This window comes from Mytilus californianus, unplaced genomic scaffold (genome assembly GCF_021869535.1).
Source record: "Mytilus californianus isolate M0D057914Y unplaced genomic scaffold, xbMytCali1.0.p SCAF_13, whole genome shotgun sequence".
Classification (NCBI taxonomy): Eukaryota; Metazoa; Mollusca; class Bivalvia; order Mytilida; family Mytilidae; genus Mytilus; species Mytilus californianus.
The window spans coordinates 24,546,236-24,566,767 of NW_026262615.1; the positions used below are offsets into that span (position 1 = coordinate 24,546,236).

The window sequence follows — 20,532 nt, forward strand, 5'->3', positions numbered from 1 at the left end:
CAAAACCCCGTTTCCTCAAAAACATTTAAGTTTTTACACTCCCAGCTGTGTTTGATATTGGCAGCCCTTCCAGCAATCACAATGGTAGGTAAATACGCCGGAAGGTACATTGGGCATGGCAGATGCATATTTTACTTTTATATTTATTATTCATGTAGTAGTCTTACGCATGTGTGAAAAAGACGATCAAGAACACTGTTTGGTCTGAAACACGTTCGTGAACATCTGACGCGTTTTACTTGTATTAAAATAAAACGTTCACTATACACACCCAACAAACACCAATCACATGTTTTGGTATGTACTTTCGTAAGATGTTTTTCATTTTGATGAGATTTTGCTGACCCCGGCTTTACTTTTCTTTTTCAGCTATGGTAAGGAAATTATCATTTAGATGTAAAGTCCGTGTAACGTAAAAGTCAACAAAATGAATGATACCCGAATTAGTTCGAATGATGCTCGAACGCTGCTCGAACGCTCCCCGAACGTTGTTCGAACGCAAACGGAACGCTGCCCGAACGTTTAATAGATGGTTAATGAACTATGTACGATCGATAGTATATACCATAAACCATTCGATAATCGAAACCATAAACACAACAATATTAAACGATTGCACATGTAGTACAGGAAGCCACAGGACAAACAGTCACAATTTAGTTTAGTTGTGAAATAAATTTTCTTTTGACAAAAAAGATAAAAGTGTGCTTTCAAAAGTGCTGGCCTATAGATATATCCTTGCTATGATTAAAAGTAGACAATTATTCATCTAGTAAAGCTTATTATACATTTCCTAGACATACCATGATTTGATTTATAGAAATATAGTATTTTTAAAAACTTTTTCCTATTCAAACAATAAAAGGATTTAACCGTGACTTTCTGTCCGTTTGCCATCTGAAAAGATGCATCGGATTAAACATTCCCATTCGGACCGGACTTTGCTGTGTACTTATGCATCCTGCATAGTCAAACGAACGCCCAACTTTAACACCGGTTTTACTGCTAAACGGGAGCATGTATAAATACATAATGACATCATTCTACACCCAAGTTAATCATTGGGTAATGTCCGACATTAAGAAGAACAAATACAATGGAATGTTGTCATGTCTTTTTTAATCATAGCGTTTAAATCTTTGTTTTGTAAGATGCTTGATGAAAAGTCTGAATGCAAGCTTTTAGAAAATTTGCTATTTGTTGAATATTTAGATTCGTGGTTCACCTGTTCCAAAGAAATCCACGAAAATTGGCATTCCATGATAGACCATGAGTAATAGTTAATCCACAGTATTGTTTTATCAGAAATCAGGCTATTGGTTTTCTCGTTTGTCATGTCTCATTGTTGAAGGTCTTAAAGTGACCTATAATTGCTTTAATCCAAGCCAATAAATCTCTGGTGGATGGTTATCACAGCTGGCAATCATATCACATCTCATTATTCTTATATTTAATTAAGTAGGTCTGGGAGTTATATTAACGTGACAGAGTATTGTTGCATATCTTCTTTTGGACAGTTCCCTTGTGACTCATAAGATTGTCTGCTTAACCCCGACTCAGAATGCCAACTTGCGGAGTTACTTTGGAGTTTATTTTGTATATAGCACAAAATATTATCGTCCTCAATATGCGTATAATATTGACCGCTAAGTTACCAATTTTCATAATTCTAAATTTCTATCCTTTCACAAGTTGATAAAGCTGTACCCTAATATATAGATTATAAAAGAGAGGCGAAAGATACCGAAGGGACATTCAAACTCATAAGTCGAAGATAAACTGACAACGCCATGGCAAAAAAAGAAAAAAGATCAAAAGACAAACAAGAGTATAAAAAAAACATAACATAGAAAACTAAAGACCGAGCAACTCGAACACCGCCAAAAACCGGGGTGATAAGGGTCGTTTTCCGTCGTCATTTTAATATATTTTGCCAATAAATTTTTAACTTTTTTTCCATTTAATACTTGAATTTAACACAATTGTATATTTTGTTATTGATGAAAATAAGATAATTTGAAAGTCTTTGTTCATTAATATATCAACATATTTTAATTATAATTCAGGCGGTCTATTTTCTGTACATCCATGTTTAAATTCAAATATCCTTCATATTTACCCCAGGAATATATTACCTTAGCTGTATTAGGGAAAACCTTTCGGAATTTTGGGTACTCAGTGCTCTTCAACTTCGTACTTTATTTGGCCTTTTAAACTATTTTGATTCGAGCGTCACTGATGAGCCTTATGTAGACGAAACACGCGTCTGTCGTATACAATTTAAGCCTGGTATCTGATGAGTTTATTTATAATAGGTACTAACCATACTAAATTGGTTCTAAAAACATATACTATATTGACAATCTTTATTTTTTAAAACCACATATGAAAACATTATTCATTTTTGAATTGATATTCTCAGAAATGAAAAGTGAAATTTAAGATTAATAACAAAAACTAAAAAACGAAAACACTTTCGTTTTTACTCTTTTTTTTATGTTTTAAGATATCTAAAACAAAACAAAAACATAAAAACTTTCGTTTCTTTGTTTTTCGTTTTTGATTTCCAAAAACGAAAGGCGAATGGATGCAAATAAACAGGGACCAAGTTATCAGAAAGCAAGAACAGATAATTAAGTACATCAAATATATACAAATCCATATATTTAAAATTTTATAAGAAAATCAGATTAAAATTAAAAACCAATTGTTCAGAGAACAATTGAAAGTCTTTCCACCCAAAACGTGCATCTTTTGATACAAAAATATTCAATTACGGTTTAAAAATGTCAATTTTACTGCCAGGTTATAGCTTGATTTAGACTGATTCTAAAAACATATAGTTTTAATATATTTATGCTCAAAATAAGGGAGATGAGAAATTATTTCCGGTTTACAAAATTCAACTTCTGGTTTCAAATAAACCTCAATTCACAATGATTCCTAAAATATAAAGGTCTAGTAAATTTTTCATTAAGATAATGAAAAAAATGGCTACTTCTGGTTAAGACAAGGTCATTTCCGGTTGACCTTTCAAGGTCAAATGTCTTACAGCCTAATGCAAAAACATATGACTTTAGCATGTACAAATAATAAGTTACAGTAAAGGTCAAAATTTAGAACATCAAATTAAACTCTGACCTTGACCTAAATTTCAAAGCTATAAAGCAAGGACCTCAAATCAAAAGACCCTAGGTCTCTACTATATATGGTTAATGAGTTGGATCACCATACATCTAGTTTTAAATGAGGGGTGAAAACTCCCATTAAATGTCAACGTACCCTTTCAACCAAAATGTATGTGTTGCATATAACAATTTAGTAAATTAAAATATCTTTGACGGCTTCTGATGTTGTAATAACAAGCAAAATACAAAATTTAGAATGTGACCTTGACCTTTGACCTTGACCTCAGTTTTCTTTAGTTGACAAAGGACCTCAAATCAAAAGACCAGACCGTTACAGCAATTTTGCTATACCATGCTGTCTTTGCCTCACTGGTGCCTTTCATGTTCTTGACATATTTTCAAAACATTGGCAAGGTTGTAAAGTAAAAATGTTATCGATTTCAAGGAGCTATGGATCCTTAAAGATAGAAAGAATTTGGGGTATCTCTTCAGTTAAAAACTAAAAATTTTGCTAATTTTCTTCAAAATAATATACTTGATTCACGAAATTGGATTGAGAAACACAAAATTTTATCATTCTCAACCTATTACATACAACTTTCTACCTGCAAAATTTTGATATGATTCTCGAATTTTCTATTAATAGCGAAAGGTCGGGGAAGCATATTACATATTACATTACTGTAGATGATAGAAAAAAATATACGTTCATAATAATTGTTGTGATTTTAAATTGTTGTAACTATAGATGCAATAGGAATAAATGTTGATTGAAATGCAGAAATTTAAAGTCTCCTGTGATGTTTCATTTGTAAATGACATCCAATGAAAAAAATATATGTTTTAGTAACCACGCTGTGAACACAAACAAAAAGAAAGAAAATAAAGAGCCATTGTGACAGATATGAATTTGCTGACGTTCACAAACATTCCCTGAGATACATATACAATCAATGTGTATGATTCTTCAAAATTTGTTTCGCCTTTGTGCTGTATAACATATTATGTATATTTCAATTTGGCTAACTCTATTGATACCATTTCCCCCTATTTTTTATTTATTTGTACCCTTAATTTATATTCTTTATATTTCAGCATCCCATTATTCTCTATTCTCTTAATTTTTGGTCTAATCTTCTCTAGTCTTTATATGTTTGCTCTTTATTCTGCGCGTTTTACCAATTATTCTCTATTCTGCTAACCCAATCCAGACCCTTATATATGTTTGTCTCCGTTTTATCATATAACGATTCATAAGAAACTAAAGACCGTTTGGTGGGGAAGTCAATAAAACTTTGTCAACGATGAAGATTGTATAAGGTTTCAAACAGTTTGCATCTCCTTTTTTCTGCTGTATGACATTTTTCATTACTACACACGGCTTGATCATAACACCTATAAGCTGTGACTTTATCTCCAGATATCTCATAACATACTCCAAGTATTGTTAATGTACATGAAAAGGAATTTCGTGCAATAAAATATAGATATTGAATTGTATTGTGTAATTCACGTAACGCATGTTGTCTGTTGAAAATATCATCAAGATAATGATAACAAAGAAATCTTAAACAGTGCGACATAACCACAGGTGGTATTGAAATGGATGTGTCCTCTACCTCAAGCTGTAACTCTTTAGGTATTAATGAAGAGTGCTTCATGTACCAGATATAGCCTACAGTAGCACTTTTAATCTTTTCATTCAATGTCATAGCAGAATGTACATTTTGTCTGTAATAATCTATCTTTTCTCTATCATAGGAAACGCAAGTTAATAACACCATATTAGGCGTAAACTTTGACAGAACATAATCTGCTACACTAAGTGCAACATTGTATTGTCCTATCACATAATAAAACGACGCATATAACAACCAACCCGAAACAGCATCTGCATTGATACCTTCTTGTAAATGTCTATGATAACATTTGCGTATGTTGTACGTTTCGCCTACGTTTGGCGATGGTAGAAGTTGTGCTATGTATTGACTGATTTTAGCATAGTTATATTTACACACATCAATAATAAATGTAGACGATTCGGACGTTAGTAAAGATTCAGTAAATAAAAGTCCTTTACAACAATTTGAAATATCTGGTGATAAAGCTATCGGTCCAGCTTTCCTAAAGAAAGTCTAACTTAGTGGACGAAAAATCACTCTGTGGACTTAATAAACCGCTGTTTTTATTGTCAAGCGAAAATAAATTCTTTATCAATCCATCAATCCCTCCACACTTTATACTCTTAAGTACAATTATTAGTTTCGTATTGTTACTCTGATTGATCTTTCCTAGGAACATATTGTGTTCAGGTATAAAATAGTTCGGACAGTAGCAGATGTTTACCCACGATATTAATTTATCAAGGCAGAGAAAAAAACAACAACTCAATGTAGGTAATTGAAATGTGTCAATATCCCCTTCCTCCGAGACCCAGAATAAAGCCGTCTTCAGAAAGTAAGAGCACAATAACTCTTTGACATCATTATTCGTGTTAACGATACTCTTTAATGTTAATTTGAGAAGACCGTAACATAAGAGTTGAGTGAAATTAAACGAATGTACAAGTATTTTTTCTGCCACAGAGAAAGACAATCTCCATAAAACGTCACTATCTAATATAGTCTTGGTCCAATAGGTACTAACAAACATCCGGAATTTGTTATCCTGTCAATTACGAAATTAGGCGGCCATTGCCATCGATTACGAGATGCCCATGGAATTGCGTTGTGAGGTAGATATTTACTCCGAAGACAGTATGCAAGATCTACCGTCTGTTCTCGGTCTGATATACATGGACCGTGTACATCTACTGACAAATCCGACTCATTCCTATACAATTGCCTATAACTATCAAGAAAGCGGTTTACTGATAGATAGAACTTTTTACCGGTACATTGACCTGGACAACAGTGACATTGTACATGGAGCGATATCCCATACCCTCTTGATATCAATCTGAGTCGAGTAAATCCAGGATGATCAATGTCTGACTCCATAACAAGTGTTGTACGATGTATTGGTTGTTTGATATTATTTTCATTCTGTATTACGTCCATGTTTCTGATAACGTTCATTCGATCTATGTCACTGCCTGGTAAATCAAGTCCCTCTGCCAAACTTCCACTTGCTATTTGTGAGCGAACCATAGAACATGCATTGCTGATCATATCTTGTATGATAAATAGCCGTTGTCTTATTCGTATATCTATTTCAGTACCAACTGTTTTTACTAGGTGTTGGTATAATAATTTTTCCCTTGTGTCATTTGCAAGCCAAAGCAAGTGATCTATAATAAAATATTGTGTTTACTATTATAAAATCGTAAATGACGTTCGTACATAGAATGTTATATCCCCTAGAGTATTCCAAGCAATCGTTCTGATTAGAGCGTCAATGTTGAGTTATTTAGACGCAACTGACGTCGTATATTTTGAATCAGGTATGCCATTTTACAACAATATGGAGCAATATTTATCATGTTGGTTATTTCTTTCTCGGGTATCATCGGCCTAGTACTCATCAATAGTGTTTTAACTTGAATATTAAAAAAATCAATCGTTCGGTCATTTGTAGTAAATTTATTGTCATCAAAATGTTACCTGTTGACATTAAGTATCCTCAGTACGTAAATTCTTTTGTAAATCAAATATTTATTAACTGTTGAATTATTCAAAACACAAAGGATTTTATACCCGTAGGCATATATAGACTCAGATGGGTTTTTTTTATTTCAAAAATTCAGTTTGAGCGCTTCTGATAAAGGTTAATTTAGAAAAGCAAATTAGATTAGACACACTTCATTGATAAAGAGTCATATCAATTTTACTGCTACCGTACCACATGAGTTATTTCGCAGTTTACGTTATTATTGCGAGTCGACGTATTTATTTTTTAACATTATTTATTTATATTAGTATTTTGTAAAGAGTAAGTATTGTACTATCTAAAATTATATCTTTGTATATAATGTATCTCAATCATTAACTTATGTGTACTGAAATTACACCTTTCTCGTTCCAGAAAAACATATCAACGAGTAATACGGAATTTACTTTAGAGGCTTTATTTATATTATCAATTCAGTTCATTCCACCCACTGGTCAACGATTGTAAATGACCGAATACGTTTTATTACCAATTTGTCTTTTCATGAAGAGCAGGAAGAAACTGTTATATTCCGGATAACCAGTTTCGTTTCTCTTTTTGGCAATGGTGTTGTATGTTTGTCCTTGGATTGTGGTTTTGAATTTCAATCTTGACATCTTTCCTCCTTTTTTAGAATGTCTTTTTCAATTGTATTACATAAACACCTAGTAGACACCTGTCATCGTCTAGAGAAATTAGTTTTATAAAGTTATTACCTTTATTGCAGTCTGTACAATTCTGTAAGTATTCCAAATACTCATTTGAAGATTTGTCAGGATATCTAAGGTTCAGTATCCACTGTTCGTGTGTTTTCCTTCTATTCAAACAAACTTTATACATTCGTTCAAACTGTCTGATTGTCAGTCCGAAAACGTCATTAGAGATAATCATACCGCCATCTGAAGATTGGGAAAGTAATGGTGTATATCTACGCCTTCCACGGTACGGAAAACGTTTAATACCGTATATTTCCCAATACGTTATTTTCCTCATTCCAGATAAAATTCTATCATCATAATTGTTCTGGTTGCTGGAGTTTTCGTCCATAATGCCTCTAAAAAGATATGATTACATACATTCAATTATAGATTAAATTCCTTATGCAATGAATGCAAAGTTTCATATTATAGTATACCAATTATCAGTTAGCATACAGTAAGTCCAGGTATAAAACTTAGTTTTTTAAATTTTAGTGACATTTTACTTGAGTTTAGTTTTAAAATTTATCGCAATCCATTTCGCCAAAACAATATTTTTTTCACCACTTTCAATTTTTGTTTGCCAACTTATTTTACTTTTTGCAAACAAACTAAATTTGAACTTGCAGCCTCGTCGCCTCATGTACATCTGGGATCTAGTATAGCACATAACATTAAATCCCAGTATAGATTAATCCAACTTCTCTATTTTATATTAAATGAATACTGAATTCAAATACAAATATATTGAGTTTAACTTATTCATACTTTAAAATTACATTTCAATGACAATACACATTTCTTTTTGTAGATTTTGTAGCGCCAGTAATTAAATTTGCATCCAAATCATCAATAGTTTTGGATTCGTCTTTAATCAATGTATAGGATACTTCCCGTCTAGTTGAAGGGCTCTAAATCATATTATTTCCCCCCTCAATTTTGAAGATCTTGTTTAAGGTATCACTACAGTCTTATGATTATTTTTGGTGAAATGTGTTTTATAATTTAATAATATTTATCCATCTGAACATTTTGTCAAAATCCCAAAGTCATTATCATGTCACAACAAAAGTAAATTAATAATAAAATGATGTAGATAAAAGCACATGGTAAATACTGGTATATATAAGAGCATATGGTAGGAGCTAATCTTTCAATCATCTGTTGATACCAAGTGTACAATCTTAATATTCACTTTTGTTGATCAAAAAACTTGTCTGACTGTTCGTCTGTTTGTTTTGTGGCATTTTTCATTTCATTAGTCCTGTTAAAATTGTATGAACAGAATGAATTCATTGCTGTATAAATTTATTTAAATTAAAGGCGTTATACGAAAATTTATATTGGAGGTATATGTAAATAAAAAGGCAACTCAAAAACAAATACACAGAAGACATACATCAGGTCTTCTTTCATAGGTAAGGATTAACAGTTTATCAACTTCTAAATACCAGACTTGCAAAACCGTAAACACCAAATTCCACGAATAAAATAAAAACGATTTGACTCTGGCAAACTTCTTAAAGAAGGAGTCTAAGGAACAAAAGACAGAAAAGATAATGACAATATGTTCGTCACCAAATATGCTGTTTTTGATTGGGAATCATATGCGATTGATATGGTAATTTTGAAATAAGTAGCAATTAATTCATCGATAAGCACGTAGAAATACAATGTTTACTAAACATTTTCTGATTTGAACTAAAAGTATTCGATTATAACATGAAGGTATATTTCTTGTCTGATTAATTAAGGCGACAGTAGTTTACTGATGTTCATATCTCGTAAATCGATAAAGAAGAGACTAACCAATATAACAAACAAACACTGAGAGAATCGCACGAATTTAAAAAGGAGCGAGACCTGGTGCGTTGACATGTAGGCGTGTCCTGCTATACAAGCATCACCAAAATATATATCTTACCTTTTTTTTTCTTTTGGATGCTGGATACACACTTGTTTCCTCACAATTGTATATGAATGATGAAAAATATGAGTTTAAGGAAGCTGAAACAAAGAGAGAAAAACTTCCTGATGAAAAAATTGTAGGTACTTTTCCTGATGATATCTAATGTTGTTCGTATTAAACCAGAGTGGAAATAGTTATAATAATAGTTTTTACATGTACTTACATGGAAATCAAAATACGACGTTATTGCACCATAATTCGAAAACGAACTATATTCTTAATCTTGTTCCAGTGGCCATATGATAATATATCGAATGCATTTTAGTATTTCTTATCATTAGGTACCTAATTAAATAATTGCACGTATAAATGTTTTACTGTAGTGTTTTTGTACACATTAAACATTAACGTAGCAAGCGACGACCGAAAATGTAGAAATAAGGATATATGGTATGGTTGCCAATGTGACAAATATAATTCAACAAGGAAAGCCAATGCAAAAGTCAAGCGTTTCCTCCTATAAAATTAAGAATGGAAATTGGGAATATGTCAAAGAGACAACAACCCGACCAAAGAGCAGACAACAGCCGAAGGCCACCAATGGGTCTTCAATGCAGCGAGAAAATCCCGCACCCGGAGTTGGTCCTCAGCTGGCCTTACCAATTGAAAGGAGTAATGAATGGCGTCCAGAATATGAACCAGCAAACAGGAATATAAAAAAGTAAAAATGATAAAACTGTTCGGTTAAAGACGTCAAACGCTATCACCCACCAAGAGTATCTACACTTATTCAAAGGTCAACAATCGTGAATTGGACACTATAAGTAAATTTACATATCAGACGCTTATTAAGGAATGTTTCTTCCTAATGCATAGCTCTGGTTTCTTGTCCGGGATTTGCTTTACCTTTTCGATCCCTTTTCATTTTTTATCAGCTATTTACCATTCGCATAAGGTCTAGAGCTTCCAAATATTTTTGCTTCGAGTATCACTGAAGAGACGTTAATTGTCGAAATGCGCATCTGGTGCAATGAAATTGGTACCATTATTGTTATTATTATTCGTGTATCTAAAGATCTTAGATCATAAAAACTTGTCGCTAGTGAGTTGAATTAGAAACACAACGTATCAGTCAACCAATGCAATGTGGATCAATTATAAAGTTGGTGTGTCATTGCACAAGGTAATTCAAATTAGACTTCTCAGTTCAAGTAAATATTTACTATTTTATCAAATTAAAATAAGGCATGCATAGGTAAAATATTGTATTATTATGTATTCTTTATTCATTGAACGTATACTAACAATTCATTTATCATCTGACAGTAGCAGTTTGTATATATTTTTGATAAGATGTGTTATGATTGCAAATGAGACAATTATCAATTGAAGCCAACAGAGGAAAGATTTGATCTATTGCTTGTCACCGAATGACCATAAACAAAACCCTCACGGTAAAGTATGCTATTAAAGGCTCATAGACGATCAGAGATGAAACAATTCAAACGAGAAAACCAATCGCTAGATTGATACTCCGCCAATAAAAGAATTGTCCGTATGGCAGCCAGCACCCAATGACAATTTTTTGAAAATAGGCTCTGATCACAATTAAAAATTTACCACTTTAACAAAACGTATTTATGAACAATACTATGCCAGCAAATACGAAGTTCGTAGACATATACCTTTTTTCAGATATTTTAATACATAATTTTGCACGCTATTTCCTAACAACTTTAGCTCGTTCTTATTTACAACCTTCTTGAGAGTCGTTCTGTAATTAATTTGATTGATATCCGACCGTATTTATAGTCATACAAATATCATTATCTATAATATTAAAAAAACCTGAACTTTGTACTCGAAGACCGTAGGTAAACATACGACACACCGCGCAATATATAATATAATATGTATATAGTATAAAAATTGCGATGCTAATATAGCCATCTTAATTAAGATAAGTATTTAGTATTTATTATTGCGACTCGGTCTTTATTTATTCTACAGAAAAAAAACCGACGCGTCATGATAACAATATGTATGAATACATTAACGCTGCAGTTATTTCTCCAGTGTGTGTTTGATTAGCTATGTGTCTTAAATGCAATCCTACTCATATACCATCAACAATTCATTAAAAGTTTTAATATTTGAAATAAAAAGATATGATTCTTAGTCATACATTTCTATTCAAGTAAAAGAAGCTGTTATTTTCCAAAACAATTGCCACATGATTATTTAATTTCAATAAAAACGAGTTAATGCCGCAGAAAAAAACCCCAACCTATTCTCAATTTATCTATTTTCATACTATCTTATACAATTCTGTACAGAAATGTTGGCCTAATTTTAAAATATTCATTATGTTTGTTGTAATAGATGAAGTAATTTATTTTAAAATATTTTACTGTTGAATACATAGTTGTATCTGTTTGAAATTGTGTTTGTTTTTCCACAAATAGATAATTCATCTATCATAGCCATATAATCGTAGATTTCAGACACTATTATTGAAAATAAATTAAAGGGAAACTAAAAAAAAAGAGAGAAAACACTTCCTTATGCAAGGATTGTAAAGTACATGTTCTAAGAATTTTTCATTTTGTTGGTATTAAAACAATACGATCGAATATTAATTATCATAAGTGTTAAACACTTGAATAAATGTACTTACAAGCAAATAGAAACCCAACCTTAGTGGTGTTAGTTCGAAATGTAATTCAATTTGTATGATTTAACCAACCATTCCTGGGGTAAATATGACAAATCAAGTACAGAATCATTTTATGGTGTGTACCTAAAAGTCATCTGCGCAGTTTCCGCATGGCAGTCATATCGCATCTAATTATTTTATTGACGTGCTTGGATTGCTGAATTTTTATAAAATATAAATTTGTCTAACATACATTATTTCTTTGGGCAGATAACTTTGTAGGTGCAATTTCTGGTTTATGAATCTTTCCAAGTTAGTATTTGATTTGTGGCCTTCAAACTGTTTTGATTCAAGCCCCACTGATGAGTTTTATGTAGACGAAAAACGCGTACCAAGTTATAAGTCTAGTATTTTTGATGGTTTTAACATGTAAAGCATTAAAATATGAAAAATCCTTTTAAAATATTATAATTATTTCGTTTTGTTTTCAAGGTATTGACCGTATTCCATCTATACACCCTAAAGAATGATATAGAAAAATTTAATCAGACAAAGGAATCAGAATCTACAAAACCAAATTGTAATACGTTAATTGTATCAACCGAATCTAATTAATGCATGCAACTAACTCAGATGCAATCTAAATAATAAGTGTGTTGTTACACTTAGAAGACGTTAAAGTTCAATTACATGTAGATTAAAAGTATACATTCAAAAGTGTACATGATGTTAATACCTATAGTTGTTTACTTTGTACACATTGTGACTTCGATGGAGAGTTGTCTCATTGGCACTCATACCACATCTTCTTATTTATATTACACGCAATTTCTCAAAATTTTAACTTAAAAGCAGAACAGTTGAAATGATATATATGAAGAGATTTAGAACACGAGACTTACTTTGATTATAGAAATAAATACATGGAAATCAAAGAGAAACAAATACAAACTAGATTTGTCGATGCGTTCATTATATTACAACCGGCAGCGAGTAATCTATTCATAATTCCTGAAACTATTTATAAATATTTGTTGACAAAGAGGGTAACTTAGATAAAGTCTTTATATTGCCTGTTTTGGACAACGCAATTACATTACAATCATAATTCACCCTACACAATATTTCATATATTAACAAAACAAAACATTGTTTCTACCTGTCCAATAACTGCCCTTAATCTTACCCCCTATACATTTCTAGGAATATGATTGGTTAAAAGCGACCGCGTGGAGACCCTGTATATTTCATATGGGGTTAGTAGGCGTGGTTTATTTTAATACACCGTTAATAGTGGTGTTACGTCCCTTTATAAAAACAACACGGCGTTGAGGAAAAATTTGAAACGTGTCACTCGGAAAATAGATGGAGAAATTGATGATGAACGATTGAAATAAATTCATAAAACACATTGAAAGCTAACACGTTGTTATTGTTGACATTTGTTTTTGTATAGACCAGTGGAAGTAGGTTCTTTATATTAAAGAATTGATCACTTTGATAGGCCACTAGTCTTAATGCCACATGTTAAGATAGTCGGTAAGATAAATTCGTAAGACAGTGTTCTAGTGACCTACTACGATATATATGGGGTCATTAAATTACATATGGGGTTCGAGTTTCCCTCTCACAGATGCACTTTCTAGAGATGTACTAACGTTTATATATCTGAATTGTGATATGTTATTTGTGATTGGCAACTTAAATTTGACTGAAGTAACCATATTTTATCATTGTAAAGCCAGTATGCATACTTTTTGATCTTGGCCAGATGAAAAATGATGTAAAGTTGTAAATGAAATATATATTATTTCTGATAACTTCATCTGCAATAAAATAAACGTTACCTTTCCTTCAATTGAGATACATTTACAGTCGTACCCTCTGCTATCCACACCACTCCTATTATTTTGATTAGTTGTTCTAGGAACTTGAAACGAAAGAAGAAAACCTTCCGGCAGGCAATTTACAATACTTGAACTAGAGAAATTTTCATTGGTTGTCTGTTATTTTAACAAAGAGATGGAAAGATAATTTTTGACTGTTGATTTAGGAAATATGATAAGACTTACAACACACTTTTTATATCCTCTAATGAAATCGAATTGATTTTGTTGTCATATGATAAAATGTATTTATAAAGGTTACTCCGGAACACGTGTATTTGTTTACGTAAAGCACGTGTGCTAAAATAAAAAAAATATGTTTATGTTTAATTCGATTGGATAAACAGTTAGTTATTACCTGTTTGGGTAATATAAATCATGATAATTTCATGCTAGAATTTAGGGCTAAATTATAGTATAGGTAGTCTAGAACTTTCATTCGAGGTTCGCCTTTCCGACAGTAAAGTATCCCATATACACCCACCCACCCTTTACTTCAGAGGAAAGTGCATATATATGTTATGTAATAAATAGATCTGTATAACTGTAAAGATTTTGTTTTTCAACTGATAGAAAATTTTTCTATAATTGTAGATTGTGTTTATCTGTAATGGTAGCGGTCTATGACAGCAAATTGGACATTTTTGTGCTGTCGTGGCGAGCTGATAATCAAATAACGGTGTTGTTGAAGGGTAAGCACATTCTATGACAGTTGTTTTGCATTCATTTGATGTGTTTGAGCTTTTGATTGTGCCATTTGATAAGGGATTTTCCGTTTTGAATTTTCCTTCGAGTTCGGTATTCTTGTTATTTTACTTTCTGCTCTACATGATTGTGGCACCCATACATATGTTTTGCTATACAGTTTTTAAAACTTATGTAATGGTGCCACATCTTGTTGATACTATGTATTTCAATTTTGGGATTTTAAAATGTCATGCTTTCTAAGGCTGTTTATAACATCTTTACACTATCTCTGCTGGATGTGTTCTGATTGATACTTGAGTCTGAGAGAATATGATTTATTCATTAGTTGTAATTGGATTCAAACTAGCTTTCAGTAAACAAGAGTACTCTAAGATTTGGTCTGTGTGTCTTTTGTTTTTTGTTCTTATGATGTGCTGATACAACACTGGAGAAGGTTGACCGCTCACAAACCCGGATTTGTTTTTTTTCTCAATCGATTTATGAATTTCGAATAGCGGTATACTACTGTTGCCTTTATTTAGCCAACACATTCTTAATGTGATGTGTCCCAAGTCAACAGCCTGTAATTCAGTGGTGGTTGTGGTTGCTGTCCTACTTTTAATTCATTGATTTGTTTGTCATATTTCAGACTGCTGGATTTCTCTAGTGTTGAGAATTGGCTGGGATATTATAACAACTTAATCAGAATAATTGGACAGCAAGCTAAGATCTGATTGTCTCGGTGTTTCATTCATATGCAAATAATATAAGAATATAGAAACACATTTTTCCTTATGTAAATCTATTCAATATATCATATAAATAATATCAGCCCTGAATATCCGATAAACAAACAGCTGACAGATTACATTAAGGATAAGGTAGCTCTGATATCAAGCTTTAAAAAGATTTGTCTGTTAATACTGTAAAAAATGCATACCAGTTACTATAATGTTTCCTCTATATTTAGTTATGTCATTAGTTTCTTTGACACAAATAATTTCCGTTTCACGAACACATGAGGAGCTAATTATGAAAATTCGAATTTTTGTGATTATAATTTTGACATTAGCAGCTTTTCAAAAACAGGAATCGGCAATATAACAGAAAAAGTATTTGAATATTTCAAATTCACGCGGGAAACTCTTTTCAAAATGAGAGACAATTTGTTGTTCCCTATTGTTAATTTTCTGGTTTTAGACGGTAATGTTCCATTGGCCCTTTAAAGTTGTGTATATTTCCAACTCATTCCCTATCCTTGTTTCTGTGGTGACGTTTTAGATTTCAATGAATGTAATCTTTAATAAGTGGTAAATTATGAAGTCGGTGATTTCAATATCATATGTTTCTGAAAACTTTTACTAAATTCTTTCATGAAATTCAAAGGTTTGGTTTGAAAGTTTGGCTGTACCTTATATCAAAAGGAATATCAAAATCTCATTTGTATGTTGATGTTGTTTATAAAGCCTGAAAATCTTGACTCCAATGTTGACTCATTGATTCTTGAATAAACGTATCAATTAAACACCCTAGTATGATCCTCAAATATAAATTTTATTGGTACTAACATTGTTGTTTTTGGGGGATAAATTAAAACATAAGTAAATATAAAAAAGAGACAGAAGATATCAAAGGAAAAATCAAACTCATACATGTAAAGTCAGAGAGACCAGGAAAATCCTGAAAAAAAGACGACTAAATGACAAAAAACAGTGTACATTGACTGCAAACCACTACATATACATGATATAAAAGTAAAGGCAAGCAACACTACCCCCCCCCCCCCAAAAAAAAAGGGGGGATCACATCAGTAGTTGTGGAAGGGTAAGCATATTCTGCTCTTTAAGTGGCACCAATAAATATGTATTGCTATATGGTTATGAAAACTTATATAATGGTTTTACATCTTGTCGATAATATGTATTAATATTCTGGCACTGCATACGGTCACGCTTTCCTCACTATTTACACTAACTCTGTCTTAAGAAAGAAAGAACATTCTTTATTTATTAGTTTTAATTGGATTCAAACAAAAAGTCAGTACTCTCAGATTTGTTCTTTGTCATGTTTGTGTCTTTTGTATTTTATTCTGATGTTGTTCTCTTTAAACTGGGGAAGGTTGACCGCTCATAAACATGTTTTAACGTAATGTGTACCAAGTCTAGAGCTTGTAATTAAGTGGTGGATATGGTTGCTGTCAGATTTATTTTTCATTGATATTTTGTCATATTTTAGGCTACCGGTTTTCTGAAGTGTTGCGAATCGGCTGGGATATTATAATAGATTATTCAGAATGTTGGACAGCAAGCTAAGCATATGTCCAATATGCATATTTTTGCTGTGTTTTAAAGCATTATTACATTTACAGGGAGGTCTAAAAGCATGCCTTTTGTCTTTGTAAAAAAAGAACTTGTTTAGATAATTTTACTATGATCGATTAATAATTTTTGAAAATTACAATCCATTAATAAAAAATATTCAATAATCGATTTGATTTTCGATTATATCCGATCATCAGAACATCACTTGGTTTTCTTGATTGAATTATATCACATTTTGTCATGTCACGGTCTTTTATAACTGACTATAAAGTATGAGTTTTGCTCATTGTTGAATGTTATACAGTGACCTGAAGTTCCTGAAATCGCAGTCTGGTGAATAGTTGTTGCATTGGTAATCCTACCACATCTCATTACTGTTATAATAAATATTATCAATCGATCAATTTGCATTTACATCAGATAATCTGACAATCACTATGAAACAATATTCAAAACAGTCGAAAATGGTGGATCAAAACTTGTTTTATAGCTAGCTAAACTTCTCACTTGTATGATAGTCGTAAAAAATTCCATTATATTGACAACAATGTCTGAATAAAAACAAACAGACATAATAGGTAAAAATGTCACAAATAGGGGTACAGCAGTCAACATTGTTATAATCTTAATCACTATAAAAACAAATAAATATGTCAAGAAGGAAAAACAGAATAACATATAGACAATACACATGAGTAAAAATGTGTCAATTGTGCATGAGGCTTAGAAGTATAGAGCGTAAAATATAAAAAAAGTTGATGTTACTGTAAAATTGAAATAAATGTGATTGCAGAGTTCAGAGCAGGTCTTTTGATTTGTTTTTAATTCATTTCTGATTGACACCACTGATTGAGTAAACTTTATCAAAATATTTGGAAGACAATCTTCTACTTTAGAATGAATGGAGGTGAAAACTTAAGAAAGCTGTTTATTCAAACATCTAGACATCCTGGTTATCAGCTGTTTTTTTGAAGGAGTTTGTGACGTTTTGAAATCGAATATAAAGGCGGGAGATTTTTATCATCCTTTTTTATATGTTAAGAATGACATTTTTATGATATTTCAAAATCTCCTCTTTCGTTAAATATTTTAAACGTTGGATTCCCAAACTTACAGTGAATTACAAGTTATTTTGTTAAAGATTCCAAATAACCATTTTTGCATATGTGTTAAGAACTCATGTGCTCAAGGGACATCAATATTTTTGCATGTGCTTATGAAAGCATGACTGAACAGCTTTGATCAGATTTAAACTCCACAAGAATCTATGCAAGGGTAAAACTCGGACGCTCCAAAACGTTCAGTAGTTCCTGTTGTACTAGTAACACCTGTGCTAGTACTCCTTTTCAAATGCGTTGATGGGCCATATCCGGTGAGTTGGATTCAAACATATACTAGTATCTCATTTGGAAATGTCATTTGTCAAACCTATAAAGACATCACTACTAGAGTAAAAATTCAGTAAATATGAAGTGATACGTTGACAGTCGCATTCGGTATAATGTTACATCGCAAAAACGGACGATATTGTGGTTATGATAAGTGGGTCATATCCGATGCCATTTTTGACACATACATTCCATTACTGTCGAACAAATCATGAAGAAGTCAATAAAAGAGCGTTCGAAGGGATGACTTCGAAAATTCAATCAGGAACTTTTGTTTCTATAGCTTCATTTCAGCATCAACGTTGACTTCATTCATAGAAATCACGAATAGAAACGAAGACTTTCAACTGTTCGGTCTATACTCCTCATGCACGCGCTGCTTGAATGTTGCTGCAGATATTGATAATTATCACTATAACTCAGATTTCAAACTTTTTATTACATTACAAAAAAATCAATATTGGTGTGCTGGGCTTATGAAAGGTTAGTGAAAATTAACAAATGCCGCGTGTCCAATGAAATGTATAGATAGTAAAAGAAATTTGCATAAAGTATAATATAACAACATGAACAAATTAAACATTTTAAAGCTTGTAAATGATTTGGTCTCATGTAAAGTAGGGTATTGTTAATATAATGAAAGAATTGACTCAAAAAATGTCAAGGCAATATCTTTTCAAAGAGATATATAACAATTAGTAAATTATTTTTTAACGAAAGCAATTTTCATAAATGCAAAGTATTTTTTTAGGGTCGAGTTAATAACTATGACGATCTCCTTTCATGTGCTTACTTAATTATAACTTGTGTAACGCTCGCGAGACATCAAGATGACACTTGCATCGTCATTTGTATCTTGAACGATGTCATGGGCGAAAAAGAAATTTGTTTTGCAGAAAATGCAATAAAATCTTTAAAAAGATGAAGTCTATATGAGTTTGTAGGATATTTTACCCTGTAAAGCTTGATTTTGTTTCGTAAAATTAAGGTACGCCCTATACGAATCGAAATATTTCTTTTATGTCAGGTCTTTGCACATGTTAACATTGGAAGGCATTATATATTTGTTAATATTTTACAAATTAATTTGCCAAAACATGACTGTTCACATCTTGTTTTTTTTTAAGTGGCAACTATTTCATGCATACACAGATTGAGAACAAATAACTTTTCAAAAACATATATGGTTTTGTCAAAATAGGGGTGGACAGCGAGAAATTTGGACTGTCAATGGACAAATGTTGGATAGGCCCGACAGTTTGCTTTTCAATATGCCTCTTAAAGTTCCCTCAGGAAGTTTTTTATAAAAGTTCTTAAACGTGAAGACAGCGAGGAAATCACTCTAAACGAAGCACCAGATTGAACAACCCCATTCCAACCAGATGTGGTTGCGCATTTTTACATTCCATAGAACAGAACGGACGCTACGCAAGTGTTTAACTGCCGGAACAGGAGAAATTAAAGGAGAACCACATTCAACCCTATGGGATGGAAATGCATCACACATTTGATTCTTTCGTTGAGTGTATAACGTACAGTTACGTCGATTGTTTGGAGTCATCTAGTCATTACAATCTCTGCTTAAATATCTGTACTATTTGTCTTTTTGTGCATTCATATAATACATATTTTCATTCTAAGAAAGCCTAGAAAAGTTGCTGAAGTTGGTTTGATATTATCTGACGTTCAAATATTTAGAATCTGAATTGGGTCGCTAAATAAACTAGTTGAACCTGTGATCTTCTGAATTAATCATGATGATCCCTCTCGTTTATTCTGTAGACAGAAGGTTGATAACTTTCAAATGCAGAAATGCAGAACACGTTATCGAATTCCCACAATTAGCTTGATTTCACAAGGGAAATTTTAACACAACCATTGTTGTAGTTTCTGAGAATGATGCGATGAAAATTTCAATAGTGGTCATTCGATAAACACTAAGATGAGAAGAGAAATTGGACTTAAATGGTATTGAACGGACGGACGGACTGACGAAAACGTAGACGAACAGACAGACGTAAACAAATATAGCCACTCCATTGGAGCAAGGTATGGTATCCAGATTTTTACTATCCTTGGGCACCACAACATATGCTACTAATGGAGCTTTTCAAACAGTCACTTCACTTAAATCACTTTACTGTTTTCTCTTGTGTAAACCATGTCATTCGTCGAGTTACCTCTTATTCCCCCGAATGTTTCATAGTACCC

The 20,532-nt window shown here is 32.1% G+C and overlaps 2 protein-coding genes across 2 annotated transcripts in view; one reads left to right on the forward strand and one right to left on the reverse strand.

Annotated features, from left to right (window-relative positions):
• The window catches only part of LOC127723404 (contactin-5-like), a 164,582-nt gene that overhangs the window by 75,126 nt on the left and 68,924 nt on the right, over positions 1 to 20,532 (forward strand). The gene's annotated exons all lie outside the window — the stretch shown is intronic.
• Positions 5,261 to 13,951, reverse strand: LOC127723405 (uncharacterized). The gene is made up of 4 exons (XM_052230018.1): positions 13,887 to 13,951; positions 9,399 to 9,481; positions 7,493 to 7,830; positions 5,261 to 6,417 (listed from the first exon to the last, which is right to left on the reverse strand). The coding sequence occupies exons 3-4, from the start codon at positions 7,821 to 7,823 to the stop codon at positions 5,744 to 5,746; spliced, it is 1,005 nt and encodes a 334-aa protein (XP_052085978.1). The 5' UTR covers positions 7,824 to 7,830; positions 9,399 to 9,481; positions 13,887 to 13,951; the 3' UTR covers positions 5,261 to 5,743.